This window comes from Hypomesus nipponensis, chromosome 28 (genome assembly GCF_054491055.1).
Source record: "Hypomesus nipponensis isolate SF chromosome 28, ASM5449105v1, whole genome shotgun sequence".
Lineage (NCBI taxonomy): Eukaryota > Metazoa > Chordata > Actinopteri > Osmeriformes > Osmeridae > Hypomesus > Hypomesus nipponensis.
The window spans coordinates 9256585-9275156 of record NC_140388.1 but is presented as its reverse complement, the minus strand read 5'-3'; the positions used below and the strand labels follow the sequence as shown (position 1 = coordinate 9275156).

General features: G+C 47.1%; 4 protein-coding genes across 6 annotated transcripts; 1 reads left to right on the top strand and 3 right to left on the bottom strand.

Moving 5' to 3' along the window:
* Nucleotides 1-10: 10 nt before the first annotated feature.
* Nucleotides 11-3107, bottom strand: polr3d (polymerase (RNA) III (DNA directed) polypeptide D). Of its 3 annotated transcripts, none has more exons than XM_084695180.1 (9): nt 2961-3107; nt 2532-2688; nt 2357-2400; nt 2111-2271; nt 1658-1782; nt 1402-1576; nt 1001-1248; nt 485-637; nt 11-389 (listed from the first exon to the last, which is right to left on the bottom strand). In XM_084695180.1, exons 2-9 carry the CDS (start codon nt 2685-2687, stop codon nt 276-278), a joined length of 1176 nt encoding a protein of 391 aa, XP_084551306.1. In that variant the 5' UTR covers nt 2688; nt 2961-3107; the 3' UTR covers nt 11-275. The 3 variants fall into 3 exon arrangements, with proteins under 3 accessions (XP_084551306.1, XP_084551308.1, XP_084551307.1); XM_084695182.1 differs by having other exon boundaries at nt 2532-2743; nt 2961-3093; XM_084695181.1 differs by having other exon boundaries at nt 2532-2768; nt 2961-3083.
* Nucleotides 3108-3251: 144 nt separating this feature from the next.
* phyhip (phytanoyl-CoA 2-hydroxylase interacting protein) lies at nt 3252-10203 on the top strand. The gene is made up of 6 exons (XM_084695183.1): nt 3252-4043; nt 4725-4857; nt 7339-7515; nt 9116-9290; nt 9422-9539; nt 9657-10203. Exons 3-6 carry the CDS (start codon nt 7351-7353, stop codon nt 10201-10203), a joined length of 1005 nt encoding a protein of 334 aa, XP_084551309.1. The 5' UTR covers nt 3252-4043; nt 4725-4857; nt 7339-7350.
* Nucleotides 10204-10937: 734 nt separating this feature from the next.
* ppp1r3c2b (protein phosphatase 1 regulatory subunit 3C2, duplicate b) lies at nt 10938-12020 on the bottom strand. Its single transcript, XM_084694965.1, has one exon. It carries the CDS (start codon nt 11759-11761, stop codon nt 11021-11023), a length of 741 nt encoding a protein of 246 aa, XP_084551091.1. The 5' UTR covers nt 11762-12020; the 3' UTR covers nt 10938-11020.
* A 1504-nt stretch (nt 12021-13524) lies between these two features.
* gins4 (GINS complex subunit 4 (Sld5 homolog)) lies at nt 13525-16554 on the bottom strand. The gene is made up of 8 exons (XM_084694891.1): nt 16264-16554; nt 15980-16066; nt 15776-15889; nt 15273-15370; nt 15019-15107; nt 14806-14896; nt 14468-14572; nt 13525-13985 (listed from the first exon to the last, which is right to left on the bottom strand). Exons 1-7 carry the CDS (start codon nt 16360-16362, stop codon nt 14476-14478), a joined length of 675 nt encoding a protein of 224 aa, XP_084551017.1. The 5' UTR covers nt 16363-16554; the 3' UTR covers nt 13525-13985; nt 14468-14475.
* Nucleotides 16555-18572: the final 2018 nt, after the last annotated feature.

Here is an 18572-nt window from a genome sequence, read left to right as displayed (position 1 = left end):
CCCCCCCCCCATCACATTAATCCAAAAATAAATAATAGGTTAAATATACAAACTGTATTTTCTTACAAATACACATTTCAAGTCATCCATTACAGCATACCTATCATTGTTCAAAATCCAAACAAGACATCTGTGAAACAACGAGATAGGTGGTCATGTCCAGCTGTTATCATGTCCAACTGTTGTCATGTCCAGCTGTGACACCGCCAGGCGCAGATATTATGCTCTGTCGCTGTGTGGAATCCCACATGCAAGCACCCTGTGGCCTACGGCACTCAGCTCTCCAGTAGTGCTTCAAAGTCAGGTGAGCAGACCATTTTGTGTTTGATGTGGCCCAGGACAGACATGTCGCCAGTCCGACCATCTCCCGTTCCAACCGACACCAGCTCCTGAGAAAACAAACGGTTTAGGGAAGAAACTGTCGGGTCCAAAACGACAGGCACACACATCCAACGAGGAAACATGATCGTGGTTGTCATCTGACCTGAAGAAAAGCGCATGGCGTCCCCAGTGCCACGTCGAGCGTGACATGTCCCAAGATGAGCTGCACACGACCCGATTTCCTCACCAGCATCTTCCCCACCAGGCCCTCCTGCAAGTCGCTCAGACTGCAAGTGTTGTCCTCTGCTTGCTCCTCCTTGGACAGAGACAACAGCCACAGTGACACACACACACACACACACACACAAACCAACTACACACTTGTGCGCACACACCCCGCTCTCGCAGTCTCCTGTCCCGACATCTAGCGGAACCTTCTAAAACAGGGGTTCCAAACCTGGTCCTCGGGCCTCCCTGCCCTGCATGTTTCAGATGTTTCCCTGCTCCAACACACCTGATTCAAATGAATGATCATAAACAGGCTTCTGCAGAGCTGGATAACGACTCATGGCCAGGGAAACATCAAAAACAGGCAGGATGGGGTGCCCTGAGGACCAGGGTTGAGAACCACTGTTCTAGAGAACTGGCAGGTAGGACTCTTTTTTAGAATTCAACCTACCGGAGATTCCGTTTTTAGCAGCATGGACTGTCCGTCCTCCGACTGCACCTCTGTTTTCACTGGCCTCGCCTCCTTGGTGGGAGGCTGCCCTGGTAACGAATCAGGAAGCTGCATGAAGAACAGCTTCTCGTCTTTGCTCAGGGTGCAGCTCTGCAGAAGCTCCTGCAGGACCTCAGGGTCCGGCATCTGAGGACGTTTGAACATGGACTCCACCTTCACCTCCAACACCTCCTCCGGTTCTTGTTTCACTGAGACAGAGGGAACAGGAGGCGGCGGCGTCTTGAAAAGAAACCAGTTTTTAAAGGTGCTTAAAGGATCAACTTGTGACCTGGCTCGGGAGGGTGTAGCTGAACACCTGGGGGGTGGGGTGTGTGTGTGTGTGTGGGGGGGGTGTCCTGTACCTTTAACTTCAGCAGTGTCTTCCATCGCCTCACTGTCTTCCTCAGACTTCTCCACCTTGTTGTCTTTTTCAGCGGGTTCACCAAACTCCTCCTTGAACCCCCAGCCTGACACGGCCAAGGGCAGCTGGACTGGGCAGCTCCTCTCCTCACTCTTCAAGTACGGGTCATCCAAAAACTGACAGAGGAAAGCAGGAATGAATAACATAATCATGTAGTAGCAGTTCACACACACACACACACACTTGTATTGTCTCACATTGTCTCGTTCCAGCGAGCGCAAGATTTCTTTGGTCTCTTCCTCTGTCTCTCTTTTCTCCTTTTTGATGTTGATAATGGGCGACGGCCCCACAATTGGGGCTTCTGCCTGTCCTTCCCAGCCACCTGGGAACAGCACAGGAAGATAGGAGTGAGATGGCCGAGCGGTTAGGCTAGTAATCAGAAGGTTGCCGGTTCGATTCCCGGCCGCGACAAATGACGTTGTGTCCTTGGGCAAGACACCCTACTTGCCTCGGGGGGGATGTCCCTGTACTTACTGTAAGTCGCTCTGGATAAGAGCGTCTGCTAAAGGACAATGGAAGATGATGGAAGCACCCGCGCACACACACATGTATGCTGAACAAACGACGGCCACAAACAACCCCAATGAACAGATGATGGAGGAACACACACACACAGACAGATTTGGTTTTCCAGAGAGTGATCTCCTCACCCCTCTTTTTAGTCATCATGTCCGCTGGACCCTGCTCGAAGATGGAGTGGGACTGGATGACCTCAGGACGACCCCGGCCCCTGCCTCGCCCGTCCCTCTGACCACGGCCGCCTCGTTCTGCGTCCCTCCTGCCCCTGGCCTGTCCACCCTCAACCTTCTGCCTGAGAGAGAGAGAAGACAGCTCATTCTCGGTTGGGATAAAGGACATTTCAGAAGGGCGTCTGGAAATCATTAAAATCAACTTACTCATCTTTTGCTTTTCTGCCTATTATGTTAGGAGTGAAGGTTTTCTGAAATAAGAAAACCAAACGGTAAATTAACAGTGACTAACACTAAACACTTCAAGCCTTGGCTAATTTTCACTCCCACCAACACCCTTGCACTCTTAAGAAAAATGCTCCCTTTACAATAGTGTCAATACCTTCTTCACCCCTCCCAATGTAAGGTCCCTGGAGCGCATGGAGGGCAGGCGACCGGGGGAGATGGTTGCTGGTAGCCTGCGCCCCATCAGCATACCCCTTCCACTCCCACCTGGGGTTGGGGTGCGTGGGGCGTCGCTGGGACCAGGTTCTGCCATCCTAGGCAAGAGATTGCATCAGGAGAATATGTTTTGCAGGCCGATTAGGTGTTATCCTGCGAACCGATACCACAACAAGACCTGCTTTATGTTAGCGAGCGAGTGAGCTAGTTCATTATGAACGTCGTTAAAGTTAGCTATCCCATAACGTTACAACACACTCACAAGCTAGCAACTGGCAACACATGGTTAGACCACGCTCCGGTGTGCCGGGTAAAACATGCTACACCCCTCTGCTGTAAAAATGCGTTTGTGAACCATAGGTAAGTTTACCTCGATGTTTGTGACGCTTTCCACCAAATAAACAGTACTGTTCCGAAATGTTATGAACTTTTCTGTCAAATATGCACATTGACTGTAAGACTACTGATTCACTCTACACTACGCGTTGAAGAGAACCATGTCAATGTGACGTTTATGCCACTTCGGTTGCATCAAACTTGCGCAGCATTTCTTTTGCCCTGCGCATTCTAAAGTACCTCCAGAGAATGTCTCATATAATTATTATCCTTAAAGAAACTCTGGTACCTCTCTTACCGTACCAATCGACCGTACAATAACAAATCATTTTTTGTATTTGTTATTGTATATTTACATATTTTTTTTTATATGTAAATGTTATCAAGTGTACATATGGACTAAAAATACTTTTATGATCAATCTTCCAAACTGTATCAACATCCGTGGCGTGGACCAAATGTAATTTTGGGAAGGTCCCATCTTAAAATGAGGCGGCCTCTAAAAAAAATTATTGTACGCAATCAGAAATCTGTGGACATGTGAATGAAGCGGCCTGGCACACCAGGCCCCCTCTTGGTTATGCTCCGAGTAGCCTATGCAATTTATTCATAATTAGTCATTAGAAGAGATTCATTAAAGGACTGTGGAACCTGAAAGAAGTTGCTGTCCCCAGCTGTATTTTGACCTTGTGGCTGTCATGGCATGTCTAATGATGGATGATTGCATTTTAATTCCACTTTGGAATCAGTGAGCTTTACAAGCGCTACATTAGCCAGCCTTTTACAGGAGCTCTGGTGCTAGGCGATAACACTCAGCCAACCCATTGAAAACGTTTTCTGGGTTCATAATATTGTTGTTGCTGTTAGCATAATGAATCATCTCACCCAAGGCTTGATTCAGCTTTTTCCACATGCCCTTATTTCGACAACCACCTAGTTGTCATTATTTTAATGGTACTGATGTTTTGAGGGTCTTGAAATATCACATGTTTTCTCTCTCTTAATTAAGAGAGACTGATTTAAATCACAGTAAGTAAGTACAAACCTCACATTTCGAAGTTGGATTTTTGTTAACCCTGAAAGCATATAGCAACGGCTGTTCCTTGCCCCAGGATTGGTGAGTAGGGTTGTGTGGGTAGCCCATATGGCGCAACATTTGGTCAGAGCTATAAGCTCATCATACACATTTTCATAACATAAAAGCATGGGGGAATTTTACATCCATCTATAAACAACAGATTATTTCTATATTTAGGTCAAATCTAAGGCCAAATAGGCAGCCGAGGTCTTTCACAAACAAGTCGTTCCCTGGGTTCAGTGGGTATTTTCCTCGTTGCTGTGAGGAGTAGCAGAGTGTCACCGTCTTTTGTCGGATGAAGCTGCCCCTTCAGAGAGGGCTATTGGTCAGTGATGTGTAATTGCATGACCGTTTGAAAGCGAGTTGATGCTGAATGGTTTCATTATGAATGCTCATGGACCGGCATTACAAATCTCTTGTGTTCTCAGCAGTTACTGTTGTCAATGTTAAGGCAGTGCAGCTACGCACAGCAAAAGAAACCTCTGAGCGCAGAGAGAGAGAGAGAGAGAGAAAGAGAGAGAGAGAGTGAGATTGGAGGAGAAAGAGAGGGAGAGAAGTGGGAGTGAGAGATAGAGAGAGGGAGTGCGAACCACGGGATAAAGAAAAAGGAGGTGGGAGGGAGGGAGGGCAGGAGGGACGAAGTGTAAACGAGAGAGAGAGGGGGGGGGAGGAGGAGAAGGCAGGCAGGCAGTGTGTTCAGCTCCTAATCGTTTTTCATAGGGTATCTATCATCGACTGCAGAAGAGGAGAGGAGTGAGAAGGGGAGGGGACGGTAGGGCATCTCCAGTTACGCTCATCTCTTCTGCTAGAGGACCTGTCAGACTTTCCAGAGACGTTCTGCCGCCAAGCAAAGGTATGGCATCTGTTGTTTTATTATGCTGTTGATCTTACTGGTCAGTCTCTTTGTATCTCTGGTCTTCTTAAGGCTAAGTTCCTCTCAGTTAACAGTTAACTTAACTGTTGATTTGATGCTAAATGTTTTTGTTGTTTTGATATTCCTTGGCAAATCAGTGATTAAAATATGTACTGAATCTCTGCTATGTGCCAATAATAGTAAAGACAAAGAGATAGAGATGGAGAGGCAAAAGGCTCACCGAATCAACCAATGATGATTACCATGATCTGATGTGCAGAAACCTGAACAGAGAGCCGACTAAAAGATACACTTTACAATTATGATTTAGTGTAGATAAAGTGTATCTAATCCTCCATGGCAAATATGCATTCTCACTGTCCATGATACCATCTTCTTCCCAAGCCATGCAGAGAGATCTGCTCCTTTAACCCCGCTCTACTGACTCTCACGTTACCCTCCACCTCACAGCTCACGTCCTACGACTCTTATCAAGCCTTTCATCTGCACCTGATACCCACAACTCCAGTAGAAAACGTCTCTGCAAACCATGGAAACCTCTCTGCCTATTTCTGCTCTGTAGATGCAGTGAAATCCATCATGGCAGTGTCACATGGAGATATGCTGTGTGATAATGTATGAGTGTAGCAGGTTTATATATCACAGGGCAGACTGAGTAATGTGCCCTTCATTGGGTTGCTACTATGAGCACATTTTCCATGCATAGAAGACAGTGGAGGAAAACAATGCTGGAAAACATCAAACACAAACAGGAAGTGCATGAATTACCATATTCAAATTAGGCTTAGCCATCCTGATATAGACAGTTGATATTTTGGTCCATAGTTGTTAGTTTTGTTCAAAGGATGCTCTCTATTTAGGGCACATAGTAATCCTGACTAGACTGACTGACAATTCAGCACACCAATGCATAATTGAGTGCAAGGAAATGTGATGGTTTGAATGATATGGGAACGCCACATTTGAACATTTGAAACGTCTGAAAATGGGGCAAGTGCGACCGGGGAACTAGAAATGCTTTGATGACCGTCCTGTGAGAATCTCTTCTTGCCCTCGTTTTCTGTGTGAGAGGACACACAGAGAACACAGGGCGAGAACAGCTGCAGCAGCTGGGGAAGACTCACAACATATACACACACAAAACCAACAAGCCCCAGTACGCACCCTCCAGCACAACACAAAGGCGCCGGCTCCTATCTCACCGCATAAGCCTTAATGAGCTGCCGCACCATGTCAATTACGGACTGGACCTGAACCGCCAGGAGCACAAGGCAGGTTCGCCCATGTGTGACACAGCCTCACACTATCCCCAAACGAGCTTACAGTCGTTTTCCTGCGCTCAGTGTTATTTGCTAGCAGTGTGCTCCCAGGAACCTCACTGCTTCAGCATATGCCATGATGCGTGTTGGCTTGAGATGAGGGGGAAGCGTGCCATGTGGTTTGTTGTGGGGTTTTTTGGCTTTTCTGGGATTGGTGGGAAACAGGGCATGGAATCAAAAGGGGTGATGAGGCAGAGAAATATCATAACAAGCAATGTAGCAGAGAAACGTTTCACTGTGCAGAATGGAGGAATGAAATGGATAGAGAGACTGTAGAATATCAAGGAGCACAACTTGCCTCAGGACAATATCATAGAGATAATCATTTTTGGGGACACGTCAATGGGGCGATCAATTCAGGAGAGGAAAGATGACAGTTAATCAACGGCAGTAGATTTGAGCCACTGTTCAGTCTCACACTCAGTCCAGTATTCAAGGCTGTGTGCACCGGCTTGGATCCCCAGACTGATGACAAACTAATATATTGGGTCATATTTCACCTGGTGGTGTCACCTCTTGGTTTTCTATGTCCTTTATGACTTTAAATGTCTCGAAACTGCTGCAAGAACCCCCTCAAGGTGTTCCTGTTTGGCTGACTCAGTTGTTTCCCATTATCTCGACGCAATCCGACAAAACTATAAACGCACGTTTTACGATGCCTGCCATGAAAAATCGCAGATGAGGAAGCTGTTAGTGAAATTGCCATTGTGTGAACATAATAGCCTTCACTGTGTGGTTGCCAGGAGACTGTAGGTGGGTTATGAAATGAGGGGACCTGCAGAAGCCCGTTGCTTAGCTGAGGGGCTAATACAGCGTTGTTTATCGTAGGGAGGGAAATGTCAGAGAAGGGCAAGAGTAGAGAGGGTGAGAGAGGAGGAGAGAGGGGGAAAGAGGGAGAGAGAGGGGGACAGAGGGAGAGAGAGGGGACAGAGGGAGAGAGAGGGGGACAGAGGGCAAGACGGGGGGCGAGGAGGAGATTGAGAAGCTCTGTAAATAACAGCAGAGGAGATGTGACCACCGACTCCTGCGTAAAGGTTAATTGAATTTGGTCTGAACCACTGCTGGCTTTTTCATTGTTATTTTCCTGGAGCAGTGTGTGCAGCCGACCTAACGACTCTGACCCTCCTCTTTCTGTTGACAGAAGCCGGCCAACATGGAGCCCCTCTCGACCCCCTGCAATATTCAGATCTGCGAAGTGACCTGTGACTCCTTCCGCATCATGTGGGACATGAGTCCCGAGGACACGGCAAGGGCCTCGCACTTCTTCATCGACCTGAGCCGCAAGGAGAGCAGGGATCACAACCGCTTCAAACACAGGGTCCGATTCCCTCTCTCTTTGAATACCATTACATTTTACATTTAGCAGACGCTCTTATCCAGAGCGAGGCAAGTAGGGTGAACTGGCAACCTTGTGATTAGTAGCTCGATTCCCTAACCGCTCAGCCGTCTGACTCCATCTCCATCATGTTTCTGATTCTCTCCGACTCCCCCGCCCCCCCCCCCCCAAACGATCCTCTCCCCAAACTCCCATGCCCGGGATTTCCCTCTCCGATCCTCAAGCTGCCCCTCACTGTCCACATCCATGTTCCTTCTTCCCATCACTCTGCGTCAACCGTGTTCCCCACAGTGAGAGGTTTTGATGGCGAAACATGACGCAAGTCCTCACCCCCCCCCCCCCCCCCCCCGTGACCTTTTGAAAAAGAGGAGTCATGGCGTCGCGTGAGACTGCATTTTCTAGTTAAAACACCACAGACCCTGGGTTCAACAGATAATTGGATGCTCATGAGAGCATGGAGAGGCCGCTGCATCGCCGATGAGAGAGTGGTGGTGATGCTCTGTGCGTTTCTCCGCTAAAGGGAGACTGGATTCCGTGTGTTGTAAATTGCTTCAAGCCAGTGACTCACATTCGCTTCCTCTTGGATGGCCACAAAACTGACAAACACTGAAACTGCAGCTCTGCACTTTTCATGGTGAGCTGCATTAGCTATCCCAGACCTACCACTGAGCGGACTGATGACTCGGTGCCTCTTTCAGAAACAGGGAAATTGGATTTTAAAATGCGATATTTTATTCGATACGGTGCAAAAACGTTGTCATTTGGGTCATGTTTTGTATCTATAATTACTTGTGGTTGCCTTCAACTGAACAAACCTCAGATATACTTCCACACCAGCTCCGCATGTTCCAACCAATCAGAAAAGGCCTCATCCCCCTTAGACTTAAACCAGAGAGAGGATGGAAAATTAAAGACGTCATGCTCAGTCATCTATTTCCCATCCCTGACACTGAAAGAGACGTGTGAAAGCACTCCTAATTACACCAATTCAAAGATGACTGATTAATGACATTCCTTCCTCCTGTTCTGCTGAACCAGTGCGCCATTCAGATGGATTGTCGGCTTTGCTGATTGAAACACCTCAGTCTCACTCAAACTCATAACTTTCCCCGATTGCACTGCACACCTATCCATCACTCGGCAACCAAAGCAGGGTAAACAAGCTTGCATCAGCGTGGTTGCCGTGGATACGCAGCCCTCAGAGCTTGTCGCAGCAAGCAGTGCTTCTTTAGAGACCTGGGCCAAAACAACACCTCTAATCTCATCCGAGTCAGGCAGTCTCACTACTCCACAAAGTGATCACATGAAAAACCTTCACACTGGGTGGTTCACGTTTCAACCAACAGGTCGAATGGAGATCGCTGTCTAACTATTGCACCACTGTTCCAATATGAAAATGAACAAACCCATGAATGGTTTTCAAGTGGATGGCAACTTGCTAATTAAGCTATAGACATGCCTATGTATACATATCAATCTAAATGTATACATATCAATTTAAATGTATATATATATATATATATATATATATATAAAATCATTTTAAAAAATATGTTTACGTTACTGCATCTGACCCATCCAGGACGTGCCAACTAAGCTGGTGGCCAAGGCGGTGCCCCTGCCCATGGCAGTGAGGGGTCACTGGTTCCTGAGCCCTCGGACTGAGTACTGCGTAGCGGTCCAGACCGCGGTGAGGCAGCCCGACGGGGACTACCTGGTGTCAGAGTGGAGCCAGGTGGTGGAGTTCTGCACTGGAGGTACTGCCTGTTATCCACTCGTTCATGACGAGTTGGGATTCACCTGTTTTATACCGTTAGCGTGCACCGTTAGCGTGCACCGTTAGCGTGCACCATTACCGGCTGCTGACCGGTATTTGGGCCCCGCTCAGATTACGCCATGGACCATCTCCAGCAGCTCCTCGACAAGGCCAAGGGTTCCGCCGGAAGACTCCTGAAGTTCTCTGTGTTCTATCGGAACCAGCATCCTGAATACTTCCAACATGTGAGGTCAGTATCAACAACTCTACTCGTGAATTCTATTTCACAGTAAGGGGTTGTTCACACCAATACTGATACTAGAACCAGTTACCCAGTCATCATCCTCCTCTCCTCTCTGCCTGACAGGACGGAGTGTGGGGGAGTGATGCAACCAGCCCTGAAGGACAACAGCGGCAGCCATGGCTCTCCCATCAACGGCAAACTCCAGGGAGTCTTCCTCAGCTGCAACACCGAGTTCGACACGGGCCTCCCCCCAAGCGACTCCCCCTACGGCCCCCTGCGCTTCCAGATCTCCGCCGGACACCTGCTCAACCCCAACACCTGTCTCTACTTTGCAGACTTCTACTGCATGTACACCGCCTACCACTACGTGGTGTTAGTGCTGGCCCCTGCTGGCTCGGAGGGGGATCGCTTCTGCCGCGGCTGCCTGCCCCTGCTGGACCTGTCGGGAAACCCCTTCCTCACGTACACGCCGCCTCAGCGGCCGGGGGAGGAGCCTGTCTTCTGCCACGCCAGTGATGTCATTCTGGAGGTGCTGTTCACCGAGCCCCTCCACCTGGAGCAGGGCGCGGTGGGGCAGATCAGCGGGCGCCACCAGCTCATGAGCCTGACCACGGCCAACGCCAAGAAGGACCCCAGCTGCAAGGTGTGCAACATCAGCGTGGGGCGCTGAGCGGGGGAGGGGGGGGGGGGGGGGAGAGGGGCAGCAGAGGTTGTGGAGCCAGGAGGGGGTTGACGACGACCAGGACTTGGATGGTCGCGGTGGTTCTCTCTGCAGAAGAACCGCGGGGACGTTTGCTGCAGAGCTATGGAACCCATCCTATTTAGAGCACAGTCACGCATTTGGGGCAGCCCTCATCATGGGGGCTTATGCATGCTGTTCCCCCCCCCCCCCTTCCCCCTCCATCTCTCTGTTCTAGAACTCAGAATTGTCATGTATAGTAGCAACATCTGAGATAAAGCTGGTGGGCAGTGAAGGAGGAAATGGCTGGGGATGGGGCCAGAGAGTTCAGGGCATTTCATGTACTGGTGATGACTTTTGTACACATACCATTATTTAAGTCAAGTAACATTGTGTCTGTACATATCTGTGTTCTCCCCCTGGTGTGAGAGGAATGCCTAATACTGAACAAATGTTCCCAGCTGAAAGTCTAAACTGATTTTATCTGGGGACTCCTAGTAACATTAACGATCATGTCTGTTTATTTTCTTACGTAAAAACCATTACAGAAAGTTAGCTTTTGTGTAAACATCCCGTATTCAAACAATTTCGGTCCTGAAAACTGACGGTTAATTTGGGTGAAACTAAGCGTAATGGCATTAAGCACTTTGGTTTCTGAGATGATACCTATTTTAGTTCCAATAAACTCAAAAGCCTAGCAAGTGTACAATTTAAAACAATTCAAATAAAAGTAATTTAAAACTGTTTAATCCATAACCGAAAGCAACATTACAGCAAGAAAAAGTTGAGGCGAAAAAACCAAAAACAATCAGTGACAAAGGATATAGTTCTTCCCGTTGTTGTTATCCCAGAATGGAGTGGTGTAGCCACCAGGCAGATACTGAAAACAGAATTCTATCTTGTCCTTCTTATCCAGAGATTTAGGGAAGGCAACGGTAAACTCAAATATGTCTTTATCGTGTCCGCTATACAGTTGCTGCAGGAAAGCACATGGCGCGTCGAGGTAGCTACGCCAGGAATTAAAGGTGATCCGTATGTGGACGTCCTTCTCATAGCTGACATTCATCACGCGCACGGTTCCGTGAATGGCAGATGCAGACAGGCTGCAGTTCTCCAGGAGGACCATCGCATCCTGCAGTCTGGAAGCGACGTCTGGTGCGGGCAGTTGAAAGCCTAGTCTCCACTGTGGCCCCTGTCTGCATGTGCTGACTGTGCCGTTCGTCATGGCCCCCAGCTCTGCTAGCGCTGGTAGAGGGGTCAACTGAGGACGTTCCTCAATCTCAAACAAGACTCTCACGGCTGTTAGGGACATTCCTTTGGAGTCAGCGAAAACCACACGCTTCTTCTTCGATTGTTCCCGATAATGTCCATGTTCTCCCCGGAACATTGCGGAGGTCGGGCTGGAGAACTTCTCGCGTTGCGCGTTTCGAATGCAGGGTCGAAGGGCTTTCAGATCCGTGCCGCGGAAGAGTGGGGGCAGGGGAAGGAGCTGACCGAAGAACAGACCCAGGTCCTCAGGGCCCTGGACAATAGACATTCCAGCAGGCATTCCTAACCTAGTGGGGAACGGCAAAGATGAACCAACAAGAATAGCCTATAGAATATTCTACAACAACCTGATAACCAATCCACGAGTTGATGTCATTATATTCCTAAATATCAAAAGCCATCATTTTCTAATTTCCTCTGTCAAATGAACCGTAGCCTGCCCTTTTAGAAAGTTTATTCTAGAAGACAGTAAAAAATGTATTGTAGGCTAACTGTTCTTGGTTGTCATTTAATTATCTTGAGTGAGTAGATCCAATACTTGTACCTCCTCTTCCTTCCTTTTAAAGGACGTCCCACATGCCCCGCCCCCATATTCTTATGACTAATCAACTAATCAACTTAATCCTTTTTGCGCAATACAACATAGTCTCTGTCTGATGACCAGAAGAGAACAGAGCATTTGCCCGTAAATGAACAATGATCGCATCACCAGCAATTCACATGATAAGATATCAGAGATGAGATTAGTATTGATTACTGAGGTGGGGTGTTGAGGCACAGATGTTTCAGTAATTCAGCACTCCACAGGTGGGCCTATGGGGACTGTTCCGATAACTGGTTCTATTCCAGGCGTTATTGATTGAACGATGTTCGCACTGAACCCTGGGCCGGGGTCCAAACTTTCTGCTGAAGGTCCTTCCTTCTCTCGGTGTCTGGTGGCCCACAGACCTTCTCCGGTGCTTAGCAGACGTGACCGGAGGAACGCCATATTATGCAACAGCCTGGACATCAATCACCAGGGCGTGACAGAAAAACGATCCAGATTAATTATCACTTTACATACTATGTGTACTAATAGGCCTATGTAAAATTGGTTTACATGGGCTATTATGTGAAATTAACATGTAGATAGCCTACTTTAGCGACACCATTTTGATGAGTACTCTGACACTGCATCTAGCAACAAACTTTTAGAATTAATGTACAGGATGTCAATCAATCAATGTTAAGTCACAATAATTATACACTACCCAGCTTAGTTCAATATAATTAGGCTACATTGCAGTGATGAGTGGATTTAAAAGGCATGATGTATCTTTAAGTAAAGTAAATTACAACACACATTGACTTTTGTCAGTAAACATGATGAAATCCCCATGATTAAGAAGGATAGGGAGTTTCTTTAATGTTGTGATATAAATCAGCCATCACAACTTATCTCCAAAGAAACTCATCAAAATGTTGTGGCAACTTGTTGGGTTGGCAACTGGCGTGTGCTCTTGCACATAGCTGTTCATGCTTTAGTCAGAACCACACAACCAGGTTATTCATTTGAAGCCATCGATGTCGGGCCAGGTAGTAGCACACTGATGGCTCAGTCTATAAGGTGATTGGAGGTTTAAGGGCCTTGGAGACAGTAGCTACTACACACTTCCTGTTTGATAAATCACACAAACTTGAACATCTTTCTGTCACTCGTGGTTTGGAACACTCTTATATCACTTATGGGCAGTATGAAAACTGTTCCGAGTATCACATTCCTTAACTTGACTGAAAGTTATACGACAGCATGAGACACCTCCCACGATGTGGGACACTAACAATGCACCTGGCAAATGTACATGTAAATAAACTGAACTGCACGATTCAGGAGAATATTGAGAGGAAGCTATTACATTCGGTTTTTGTTGTTGTTGCCGTCACTCTAAAAACCACCAGTCAGACAACAGGAAATACAAATGTGATGGAGCATTCTAAAAGTGAAAATGATCACAATCTGGAAATCATTGCATTACCATCCTACCTGAAACAAGACAACTCATATTCACACCAACACTATTTATTTACAAAAGGGAACGCATGACCAAATGGACAACAGAACAATGACTACACAAAATATTGTCATGGCTGAGACGAAGCAGTCACCCAGGAGTGTCATGCGTGTGAGAGTGTGTATGTGTATCTCATTTATGGAGGGCCAGTCCTGTAATCACATACGACCATCGCAGTCTCATGTGGCCCACATATGCTCATCCACTGCTTGTGAAAACACACAGAAGGCCCCTGGAGTAGGGGCTGTTTCCCTCAGGTAAGTGGTGCAGTTGAGAAAGGCTCTGTCCACAGCTAAGCAGAGTGTGGAGCTCATTCCTGGATCTTTAGGGTCCCAATTAGAACACGTCCACTCTCATTTGCTCAGAGGAGTTCAATAATGAGCCGACAAGATCCTCCAGTCAACCATCCCAAACCGAGCAACACACTGCATCTCAACCGAGGATAACAGGCACCTGAAAAAATAGGGGGGGGGAGAGAACAAATTCTGAAAATATATTGACACACTATCAGAAAATGTTATTATTCTGTCATATTCTGCAGTTGATATGACTGGCCAGCCAGTTGTGGCAGCATAAAATGAGCAGATTTATTTTATCAGTGTTTTCCCAAAGCTGTTTTGGTAAGCCCTGCTGAGACATGGATCTACACACTGGGAAGATTAGGACTTCCAACATCCAAGAGCCATGTACGCATTCAAACATCAAATCCTCTCATTACCGTTCCGGCAATGTGGTGTCAGATAGAACACATTTCGGTTGCCATGAAACAATGTCCAGAGCAAAAAGTGTTGGCTAAAAATAGTGACAGAAAAAAAAAAACCCACAGAGGCTTATGTAAGATATATATCACAGTCAGGCAAAGACCATGGGCATGTATACAGCATAGAACATGACCTCCAGAACACAGACTGAAGGACTAAAACACAGACTAGTACCTGGATAGTTAAATGAGCTGAACCGCTCCAGAGGAAACAAACGGTGCTATGGTCCGATATCGTATAAGATGCTGTGAACCTTCCTCGAAATCGACAACATACTCTCTGAAGGAAAACAAAAAAACAAACAAACACATAAGTCATCTGGTGTACTTTCCTTTAAAACGATTGTTTGATCAGTCAATAATTCAATTCCACCATTTACTGCTCACTGTCGAAATACGGGTGTAATGAGTTGTAGGCCAATACCGCCTCCTAGTGGACGTAGTGGACAGTAAGTGCAGGACAGTAAGGACAGTAAATGCAGACTGATGTCAGGTAGGCAGCAGGTGTGTTACCTCTGATCATCAGTCTCAGGCTCCACCATGATGTTTTCCTGTCTCTCCTTCACTCTCAGGAACACAAAGGAGTCCAGGCATGGCTCTGGCACTAAGGACACCACACACACACACACACACACACACACACACACACACACACACACACACATCGATAAACATTTTGAAATTGTTTGGACAGATCGACGTGCTTTTACATTTGACAGCTCCTACCAGCTTTCAGCATGTCCACCGTCTGCAGGTTAGGGGGCATGTGTTTTAAAGCTACAGCCTTCAGATACATCTCTGTGTTGGCCAGGTATCTGTACAGTGGATCAGGGAGACAGATTAGTGGTTCGATATTGCTGCGTTGCATGGGGAGAGAGACAAGGAATGTACTTCAGAACACAAACACACCTGACCCACAAAACCCTCGCCTCTCTGTGTCAGCGTAGCAGAGCTGAAGACTTAAAGAGCAGGAAACTTACTCTTTGGCAAAAGCGAACTCCTCCGGAGACAGGAAGGATGGATCTCCCTCGGCTCGTGACTTCTCTTTCTCCAGGACATGAGAGAAGAATTTCTCGATCTAAACAAGCAGCACGAGTCAGAAATGAATGGAGCTTGGGAGCGTTGCTAGGTTGAATCATAGTATTAAACCTAGTAATGTTGATATCCCTCTAATCATGACATCAAGGTGATTTAGCTGATACGTCATTTACATTTACGCATTTAGCAGATGCTTTTATCCAAAGCGACTTCCAAGAGAGTTTTACAAAAGCTATCACTGATCATAACAACGAGATAGCCCCAAACATGTAGCATACGTTGTGAAACCAAATAAGTCCCTAAGGGAAGAACAATAAGAGCATGTAGTTAGACAAGTTACAATTAAACAGCAAGAACCTCAAAAAGTTCAAGAGTGTACCTGTGGAAAAAGCAAGGAACAATAATATATGTACGTCATACATTCATGGTTTAACTGCTGGCCTACCTTCTGGAGACGGGACCGCAGGTAGCTACTGAGAACGAAGCGGATCCTGTCTATCTCCATACGGTGTATACTGGCCTTCAAGTCACCTTTCCTAACCCTCTGCAGGTTAGCCTCCTATGCAGAGACGACATAATTGTCGTTAGCTTTAAAGCACGCAAATGCACAACCGTAAAGTGCGAAAACCTGGGTGCTATGGTTACATACCATATGAGTGAGTTGCTCCATTACACATTCTACCATCTCGGATTTATTCTCGAGGAGTTCAGGAGAAAACTTCTCATTCAGCCAAGCCTAGAGGAAGACGGGAAGATACATTGTTGCTGTCAAGAAGCGTCTCAGTCACCGCGGCAAGTGTCACAGGTCTTGCCTTTGCTTTTGTTCTTTGGCGCTATTAGGGGAGTTTGCAAAACAGGAAACCAGACCTCAGAAAGTTAACCGGAAAAGCCTCACAACAACTCTCAAACAACAATGAACTTCTAGGATATTACCTCTTCTAGCTTTGTAATGAGCTCTGCCGGAGTCATCACATCTTCTTGACTGTCATCTCCGCTGATGTCGCTGCCAACATTAGATATGGCATCAGACATGACTGCACCGACTAGCAAAACTTGCTACACGAATACCGACAAATCAATAGGATAACTAGCTAGCTATCACTTGAAGTACATCTGCTAAGTTGTAACTTTACGAAAATAGAAGTAATGAATGTTAGAAACAGCAGCCTACAAAAGTACACAACAAGCGTGTACACACACGAAATTGAGCTTCCGGTGCAAATTTCGCGCGCTCAGGCTTGACGTAATTTTGTAGTCCAAACCGGAAGTTCCCGTGACAAAAAGCCATTTGTTATTTTCGGTATAATTGTCACAAACAGAAACCAGAAACGGGTTGTTGTTGTATTTTATTCCCCCCACCCCCAAAAAACAAAAAACGATTATGCTCGATTTTAATTTTCCAAATTTTCAACTCAATGTTTCGTTTTCATTGGTGGGTGGGCCTTCAGGGCCCGCTTGCTTTAATGAAAAATAATGTGTGTTCGCCAGGGCCTATGTATTGTGTGAGTTTTACAACGAGTTTACAAAGCCGTCCAGGATGAGACCGAGCAAGTGTCTTACGGTAGGACGGCAGGAACTCCAACACAGGAAACATTCTCGACCTATCTCCAGAGGCCAGGTGGTGCAATTCCTTGCCTCACCACCAGAGAGAGACTTCAGCCCATCTGTTTAGTTGCAGAAAGGCTTCAGAGATATTCATCCTGGTTCACCGGAGCAGTGACTCTCAAGCTGGATGTGTGACACACAAGCTTGTTTGTCACAGTTTGTCACAACAGGTGTCAGACGGGTCACACCTGTCGTTCCCTCTGCTGTGCGTGTTTATGTCTGTGTGTGTTCGTGCTTGCGCGTGTGAGTGTGTGTGTTTGCGTCAGGTTAAGGTTGTGTGACTGCAGATAAAATAATGTGTGTTGCAAGAGCAGTGTGTGGTGTGGCAGCTATGGAAGGTTTACTGGAAGGACGAGGTGGCAGAAACATTTCTGACAGCTTAAATGAGCCCTGGGAATTGTTGGTGTGAGTACATCATGTGTTTGTGTGTGTGAGAGCGTATGTGTGTGTACATGCGAGCAACAGCCTGCTGCAGAAGCTGACAGAAAATAAACATGTTCCAGTAATTAACCTTGACAGGCTCAATGTGCCGCCAACAGCAGCAATGTGCTAATGACACAATTAATCCATAATTAAGGCATGCTGTCTCATAACCGCTACACAGGCCCTGGTTAGCATGGCATGGCCCAGTCTGAACCAGTTTGGCCTGGGCTAGGCTGGTCTGGTCTGTTCTGGTCCAGTTGGGTCAAAGTAGGTATGTCTTGTGTGACATATATTGGGTCATACTGTTTGTAGTTCCATTCTTGTCTATCCTAATTGTGTACTGTGGCCATGTCTGTCTGTCTGTGTGTGTGTGTTTTAATCAGAGTGCTACTTTAGGATGCCTCTCATCTCTGAGGACCAGGTACACAGTTATAACACACGACAGGACAGACCACCCCCTGCTGGTCGAACTGGTACCACACCCTCTCACCCCACCTGCTAGGAAAGATGCACCCAAACATCTGACTACTCCTTCTCTCTCTTCCCTCTCTCCCCTCTCTTTCCCTCCGTCTTTCTCATTTCTCCTTCTCTCCCCCTTCTCCCCTGTCTCTCCCTCCCTTCTCTCCCACCCTCATCCCTCCCCTCCCGCACACCACCCGACCCCCTCCCTCTGAAGAACAGCTGGTTACTGATTAAACTGTTCTCAGCATACGGTCATCTCTCCTAATAATGGTCCTGTGTGTGTGTTAGATCTGTCTCTGGGTTCGATTGAGGGGTCTGGGATGGAGGAATGGATGAGTTAGAGAGAGAGAGAGACAGACAGAGAGTAGTCCAGGCTGCATCTAAAGGAGGAGTGAGAGTATGTGACCCATCTCACACAGTGGTGTATGTCTCCATTCGTGTCTGTCTCACGAAAGGTTGAAGAAATAAATAACGTTTATTATCTCGACGCTTCAGTTCACATTTCAAAGTCGGCGTAATCCTACATGCAAATACCATGGAACTGCTATGTCCACACGCAAGCACGTACTGTCTCGGTATTTGCCTTGCTTGGTGTGTGTGTGTGTGTGGGGGGGTGTGTGTGTGTGTGTTTGTGTTTGTCTGTGGCAGGTTCCCTGTCAGAGCCTGTCAGCAGCGTCAGACAAAGTGCTGACAGGTGTGTGTCACCTCATCACTAAACTGTCAGCACCGGGGGGGGACGGGGTGGGGGGGGG

What these genes read in the sequence shown, in the direction of transcription:
- polr3d (XM_084695180.1), bottom strand. Translation starts at nt 2,687, where the DNA reads ATGGCAGAACCTGGTCCCAGCGACGCCCCACGCACCCCAACCCCAGGT. An exon ending in AGACACTGCTGAAGTTAAAG is followed by an intron (nt 1,249 to 1,401) that starts GTACAGGACACC and finishes CCTCTGTCTCAG; the next exon opens with TGAAACAAGAACCGGAGGAG. An exon ending in TGCTAAAAACGGAATCTCCG is followed by an intron (nt 638 to 1,000) that starts GTAGGTTGAATT and finishes TCTCTGTCCAAG; the next exon opens with GAGGAGCAAGCAGAGGACAA.
- phyhip (XM_084695183.1), top strand. Translation starts at nt 7,351, where the DNA reads ATGGAGCCCCTCTCGACCCCCTGCAATATTCAGATCTGCGAAGTGACC. An exon ending in GGTGGAGTTCTGCACTGGAG is followed by an intron (nt 9,291 to 9,421) that starts GTACTGCCTGTT and finishes GGCCCCGCTCAG; the next exon opens with ATTACGCCATGGACCATCTC. An exon ending in GAATACTTCCAACATGTGAG is followed by an intron (nt 9,540 to 9,656) that starts GTCAGTATCAAC and finishes TCTGCCTGACAG; the next exon opens with GACGGAGTGTGGGGGAGTGA.
- ppp1r3c2b (XM_084694965.1), bottom strand. Translation starts at nt 11,761, where the DNA reads ATGCCTGCTGGAATGTCTATTGTCCAGGGCCCTGAGGACCTGGGTCTG.
- gins4 (XM_084694891.1), bottom strand. Translation starts at nt 16,362, where the DNA reads ATGTCTGATGCCATATCTAATGTTGGCAGCGACATCAGCGGAGATGAC. An exon ending in TGCGGTCCCGTCTCCAGAAG is followed by an intron (nt 15,371 to 15,775) that starts GTAGGCCAGCAG and finishes CTGCTTGTTTAG; the next exon opens with ATCGAGAAATTCTTCTCTCA. An exon ending in GAGTTCGCTTTTGCCAAAGA is followed by an intron (nt 15,108 to 15,272) that starts GTAAGTTTCCTG and finishes TCCACTGTACAG; the next exon opens with ATACCTGGCCAACACAGAGA.